Source organism: Xiphophorus couchianus, chromosome 10 (genome assembly GCF_001444195.1).
Source record: "Xiphophorus couchianus chromosome 10, X_couchianus-1.0, whole genome shotgun sequence".
In the NCBI taxonomy this organism is placed as follows: domain Eukaryota; kingdom Metazoa; phylum Chordata; class Actinopteri; order Cyprinodontiformes; family Poeciliidae; genus Xiphophorus; species Xiphophorus couchianus.
The window spans coordinates 9,316,844-9,323,707 of NC_040237.1; the positions used below are offsets into that span (position 1 = coordinate 9,316,844).

Sequence of the window (6,864 nt, forward strand, 5' to 3'; positions counted from 1 at the left end):
AGAAGCGCCCCGCCGCTGCAGGACAGAAAAGTGGGACAGCGTGACCTTGCTGCTAATCTGTCTGATCTCCCACCCCTCCTGCTAGTGAGTAACGCACTCCAGGAGATGCTGCAGAGTCCAAAGTAACAGACAGTTTGGGGATATTGGGACATATGGTGATTACATTACCCCTACCCGGGCAATCCTTCACCTGCTGATTTGTGTGGCTACAAATGACCAAAATCTCCATTAAGGATTTCCTGTGTTTCGCGGATTGTGGCTGCAGCCCATACAAAACACCCCCCCCCAAAAAAAAAAACGAGAATTTATTTTTATGAATATGAAGTTACTTTTTGTTGTTGGGACAGTTTCATGTGGGCAGCACAGTACAAAAAAAGTTTAATACCGTCGGGTTATTCTGCTGTATGAGAAATAAATCTGATTATTTATAGTTTGGAGGGAGTGCAGCACAAATCCAGCAAAGATTATCTGTTTTGGGGTTTTTTTTAGCAGAAAGCTTTTGTTACACAGTGTGATAGAGAATTAAGTTGCAACCTTCCAGGACACTTCAACCAAAATTTTTATGGATAAAGCAAATATTTTTCATGGATGGATGGAACTTCTAGACCGTGTGATAGGTAAAAAAAAATGTTGGGAATTACAAATATGTTTTCTATGCTTGTCAAGACCTGAAAAATGCTTTTAATCCAATTCCTATCCCCACACCTAACCACCCAAACCACATAGGAACCTGTGAAGAAGGAGGAAGTTACATCAAACAAGCCGAGAAAATAAATAAGACATGAGAGGAAGCTTCAAGTGGGCTTCAAGGAGGCGGCCGTCAAAAGCCAGGCGAGTCTGTGACGGTAACAATGCTGCTATTTTTACAAGCAGTAGCAGCCGTGGTGACAGAGAGCAAAAGGGAGAAAAGGAAAAGCGAGTATGAGAAGGAGCAGAAACAGAGCTGAATGTGATCATCACCCAAAGCAGATCTTCTGTTTTTGTTTTTTTATTTCAATTTCAGAGGACAGAGAAGGATGTTCAGAATAAAAACAGGGACAAGAGACAGACTTTGACCCATTCACCAACCATGACCACCACAGCACTTGAAATGTGGCTAAAAACTGACTGGTTACGCATTGCAGAAATATGCACTAAACATGGGTGCTTCCTGTTTAGGAGAGAAACAAAGTGACAGTCGGACTTATAAAGCGACGTGACATTTGAGCTGCATAATGACGCCCCTCCCTTTTGACCTCAACACCCTCCCTCACCCGTCCTTTTACTTTCATCCACCCTCACATCAGTCTCCATAACAAAAGGCCACAGTGATTCAGTACAACAGTTCTCAGTTACTCCCCAGTGACCGCAGCAGAGCCACAATCAAATTCAGATTTCCAGTTTTTAAAATCATGTTTTTGAAGACACATCATACCAAATTTTTGTTTCTCCTCTCTAATGCATCATTAACAGGCTCCTCTTTAGGTTGCCTTGGACTTTCTCAACTCAACCGCCAAAGGAAGCCAACATCATTGAACCAACAAGTACCAGCAACTCCGATGGTCAGAATGACATATGCCTTGTAGAAAACATCATGTTTTTTAATGATCCGGCATATTCAGGAGAATATTTGGACTCTCATTGGGAAGGCAGGATAAAACCCAAAAGCCTATCGTGGCGTGATACCAGTGTGACGATAAACGTGACAAACTAGAATGTCTTGTGCTCTTCGTAAGCAGTGACGTTTTTCCTGCCTTCCAGTCAACGGACTGTGTTATGTGACCCCAATAGTTCTGCCCTGACTACCATTGTCCTGTGGACCTACCACTGAAAGGAGCCCAGGAATAGTGCAAATTGGTTATGGGCCTGTTTTACAATGGAAACAGACAAAATAGTTACGCAAACCACACCAACCCATGCCATACCAACCCTGTTCGACCACACGACATGCTGCCAGAGCTACAATAGGATAGAATAAAAATTTAGTTTACATCTAAGCTTATCCGTTTTAAAATATGTGGCAGGAATTGAAAACTGATGTTCGCAGAAACGATGGGACTGAGCTTGAGCAGTTTTTGCAAAGCGAGTGAGAAAATATCCACTTTCCAGATGTGAGGATGTATCATTTAGAGGCTAAAAATGCATGTAACATCAGATTTTTATTTGCAAAAAAAAAACTTCAAGTACCATATCCTTTCATTTCACAATTATGAACTACCTTGGTTGGCCTGTCAGATAAAATCCCAACAAAATACACTGACATCTCAGGTTGGAATGAGACAAAATGTCAAAATGTTCAAGGTGCGTGAATACTTTGACAGTCTCTGTGGGGTATAATGGTCGACATGCGTTATTTTAAAAATAGAATCATCACAATTAATTCCTAAAAACCTGGGTAGAGCGTAACAAGTGAGAAGAGGTAAAGGAATACCCTTTATTGTAGTACTTAAATCCCAGATGTTTCAAATATCCCATTTTGGGGACTAATGCTAATGCGGAGTTTTCTATTCAGCCATTAGATGTGATGTTATATTTAGATCTTCCCTTGAGGCATATGTGGCTAATGTTGCAATAAGTGTGCATCATCACTCATCAGTTATTGCAAAAATTGATATAAAGTAAGAGTAACAATGCAATGTTGGGCAATGTGCATCTACAGGGGCAAAAAAAAAAATCAACAGTAGCTCTTGACTTGAGTCCCCATGATGAGGAACAGTATGAGACGGCTCTCTGTGAGGGAGATGCGTGTGATGCACAGAGTCAAGGCTCACTTTGCCTGCCAGAGTCTCTGCATACCCAGAGCTTGAGGCAGGGCTAGAGAAAAGTCTGATGCTCCTCTTCGGATCATTACACCGCCGCCGCCACTAAACAGAGAGATGCTTTGAGTCAACGCTCCCGCCCCATTCTCTCTGTCTTCGGCCTCTTCAATTTTCTCATCTCACTAGCCTGGGCAGAAATTGCATTCTTCTTTCTTACACCAAAAAAAATAAATAAATGAAAAAAAATACTCTCTTCACCCTCACTTAACTCCCCATAAAGGGACTTTTATCTTCAACTGCTATGAATTTATGTCTTTAAATATGGTGATAGCTACCCAAGTCTTTTTCGCTATTTATTTTAGCAGGTTTATTTACATTTTATGTAATATTTTTAATGAATTCTATAAACTGTATGGAGGTTTTTTTTTAGGTCATGTCAGTTGATATTTCAAACGTGAATAAAACTCACAATAAAATAAAAAATAATTTCTCTTGTCTTTTCAAAACATAAATACCCAACATTATATAATTGCTTTTATTTATAGCATAAAAAGCTGCTGTTGTTAATGCTACTGCTGAAACAACAAAACATAGATTGTTTTTTTTAAATTATGACAAAAACATTCATTTATTTTGTTGGCCTACATGGGTTTCAAATTCTCTTGAAAGCTAGGCCTGCAAATTCTTTTTATTTATTTATTTTTTGTTCACAGCAGGAACGCAGAGCCATCTCTAAGCAGCTAGCTAGTATGGTTTGTGGATTTCATTGCGGTGCTGATCCCAGTGTTGGAAAAAAATCAAAAGGTCAGCATCTGTTCGAGGGCGGGAGAAGCTGAGCAGGTTCAGTAAAAATGCTGACAAAAGCTCTAATTAGGACTGTAGCCCAGCAGATTACCGCCAAGGTCGTACGCCACATACTTTCAGGAAATATTTAACAACCAGGCCAAGCATCATGACCAAGGATCCTCTCTATTGTGCAGTTTTGAGCTCCAGGTGGGGCAAACTGTGATGCACTTGTGTATTCAGACACCTTTCCGTTGGAATCAGCATCAAGTTCTGTCGAGTCAGACAAACACCACGAACCTCAGCATACAGGGAGCTCCTCACTCTGGCTGCAGTTGTGACCAGGCTCTGACCTGCACGCTGCCTATTCTCCCATACACAACGTGACATGACGTACAAACACTGCTTCATCAGAGCTCGTAACACAACCTGTATTTGCACCCCATCTCCATAGACGGTTCTGTCTGCTACCGTCTGGAATGAGGTAGCAAAGCATTGGGACCCAGTCAATCAGAATTTTCAATTTTTTAATCGATTAGTTTAATTCCTCAAGCTTTTGAAGCACAAATCTGGAGAAAAAAAAAGGTTTTGGCCTGAGTTGATGGAATTAATAACATATTTCTTTAATAAAATAGTTGTATTTGTTTGTTTATTGTGCTATGTAAATGAAACTAAATTCATTTAAATATTTCAGATAATCAAACTTCTATTGATGGACAAAAAAGCTGGGATATCTTTGATATGAAAAGTTGTTTGATCTGAAACCTTTTTGATATGATTTGCCACCTTCAGTGTAAAACGGCATAGTTCATATTTGCATTCATTTTTTTGTAATTATTTGATCAGTATCAAATCTACACTGTCAAAAACAAGCTCCCACATGCACATATATACCTCTGATCGCATCACAGAAAATAAACCCATCCGCTTTATTACGTTTTTTTGTATTTTGGAGGAATTGTCCCTCCCCCCTCCCCAATTGTTTTTCAATTTATTTGTTTCTGTCCACTGACGACATAACAACTTACATTTCCCACTTGGTCGTTAAGGCTTTTCCTTCAGAATTTACTGTAAGTCAAATCTGTCACCTGATCACTTCAGTTTATGTCTCTAAACCAAAAGAACATTTTGCAGACTCCTGCAGTTGAAATTCATACAGTATTCCCCAAATGAGTTTTAGTGTCGGTGTGCAATTTCTAGTGAAACAGAAATACTTGAAAACACTGGGCTGCGTCTATGAAAATAAAAGTAAGCCTCTCTTTCTGATTGAGGTTATTTCTGCTCACTAGGTGTTTTGGTGCTGCGTCCCCCCTCACCTTGATGGGCTCTAAGCTGAAGCGGATCTTCCTGGACGGGGGCGGGTCCTCCTCAACGGGAAGGCCAGGAATCTCCACGCAGCTGGACTCAGGCTCATAGCGCTCATCGCCCTCCTCTTCCTCTCCCTCCTCTTCCTCCTCGTCCTTCTGGCTTTCTCCGTAATCGTCCCCCATGGTGCTGCAGGTGCTTATGTTTGTGAGGTCACGTTCCGACTTGTCGTCCCTCTGAGTCCTGTCGTCGTTCTCGTCTTCCTTCTCCTCCACCTGCGCCAGCATCTCGTCGGTCTTTGGAGAACTTTTGACCCCTGCAGCATCTTCTCCGTTCTCCACATACCCGTGGAGGTCGCCTGTGCTATTGAGCCCCTTGGCCCCAGGCAGATTTTCATGTTGGACAATCTCTTTGGCCTCCACACCCACATCCACAACAGTCTTTTCTCTTTGCTCAATGGACTCTCCTACATTACTTGAATGTTCGGCAGTGGGACATTTGCTAGCACTCTTGCCTCCATTGATGCTTTCGGATGGAGGCGTGACCCTTCCTCTAAGGCCCCTGGGCGCCCCCTCTCTGCCCTTCTGATTGCTTATCTCTTCCTCCTGGTGGCCTGATGCAAAGGCACTGACCCTCTTGGTGATTATCTTTGAGTTCAACACCCCCACCTTGGTGCTGACCCCCCGGGAAGGGAGCGGCGGTGTGGAGGAGAGCCGGTGAAGGTTGTTCCGCAGCTCAGCCGCCCTCTCAAACACAGCACTGAGCTGGCTCACCGTAGGGGACACCGCCTCGCTGGTGTCCAGGCTGTCCAGGGACTCTGTGCTGCCGTTAAAGCGAGACACCATGTCCAGCCTGCCGTCCTGGAAGGCCGGAGTCTTGTCGGTCTTCAGCAGCACCCGGGTGGTGCTCAGCTTCTCCAGCCTCTCCTGCTTCTCCTGCTGCTGCTGCTCGAAGATGCGGCGGGTCTCCTGCAGCTTGGAGTAGCTGGGCGACGAGGCCCGCTGGTGCCCGTTCTCGGCTTTGGGGTCGAACTTGTTGACGCGCTCGGACACGGTGGAGCCGAGCTTCAGCAGCGCGCTGTGGTCCACGTTTTCATTCAAGCTGCCGGCTCTGGGCAGGGACAGCCGCACCGTCCTGGCGCCGTCCTCCGCCTCCACGTCGCCCCCGGTCGTGGTCTGCATCTGCTGGAACATGTTTTTAATGCGGTGCACGTTGGAGCCGTACCTGCGGCCCCGGGGGCCATCCTGCATGTCCCCGTTGGCGGCGCCGTCTTTGACCGGCTTCAGGGCCTGCATCCCCGCCTCGTACGCGTTCCTGTGTGGGGACGGGCTCCTGAGCGTGGAGCTGGTGCTCTTGGATGTGGATTCGGTCTTCATCATGTTCGGTCAGGCGTCGCGACGGATGCTCAGCGACCTCATGTCTCCCTTCCACTCCCCTCCCAAAATCTGTTGTTCCTCCACCCGGCGGCGGATCCCAGCGAGGTGGCGCCCAGCCCGGACTAAACACAAACAACAGATCGCATCAAAGGCCTGCCTGCATCCGCTGCAATTGTCAGAGAAAGTCAGCACGATGCATCTGTCAATAGCTCGCATGCAGACACGATGCAAACCTAAACCTCCTGGATATCTGCAGTAATCATTCAGATATTTACACGGGGAGAATAAAGCGGAGATGAGCGGCGGATTTAGCACAACTGACGACAGATTGCTTACGTTTAATCCCTTTTTGGAGGCAGCATCATTTTGATCTCTTCATTCTGTGAGCTGCAGATTTCTGGTCCTCCTGTAGCGGCAGACTGCTGCTGCTGCTGCTGCTGCATGCAGGAGGAAGCTTCTGGGTCATAAGGCCCGCCGGTCAGCTCCGAAATCCCCAAACACAAAGGAGTCAAACGCGGAAGGCCAAAAGTGACACAATCTAAAAATAAAAAATAAAATAAAAAACACAAATCATTGTAAATATTAATTATGAAAGCCAACAGTTAAATACTTTTATATGTAAATTGCAAGGCAACAAGAACATTTTAATGCTGTTCAAATAA

General features: G+C 44.7%; 1 protein-coding gene across 1 annotated transcript in view; it reads right to left on the reverse strand.

Moving 5' to 3' along the window:
* The window catches only part of LOC114152012 (neurabin-2-like), a 22,845-nt gene extending 16,178 nt beyond the window's left edge, over positions 1-6,667 (reverse strand). Inside the window, exons 1-2 of the mRNA XM_028029617.1 lie at positions 6,539-6,667; positions 4,838-6,324 (exon numbers count right to left, since the gene is read on the reverse strand). Of these exons, the coding sequence (XP_027885418.1) occupies positions 4,838-6,205 (1,368 nt within the window). The 5' untranslated portion in view covers positions 6,206-6,324; positions 6,539-6,667. The remainder of the gene's footprint in view (positions 1-4,837; positions 6,325-6,538) is intronic.
* Between the last annotated feature and the right edge of the window lie 197 nt (positions 6,668-6,864).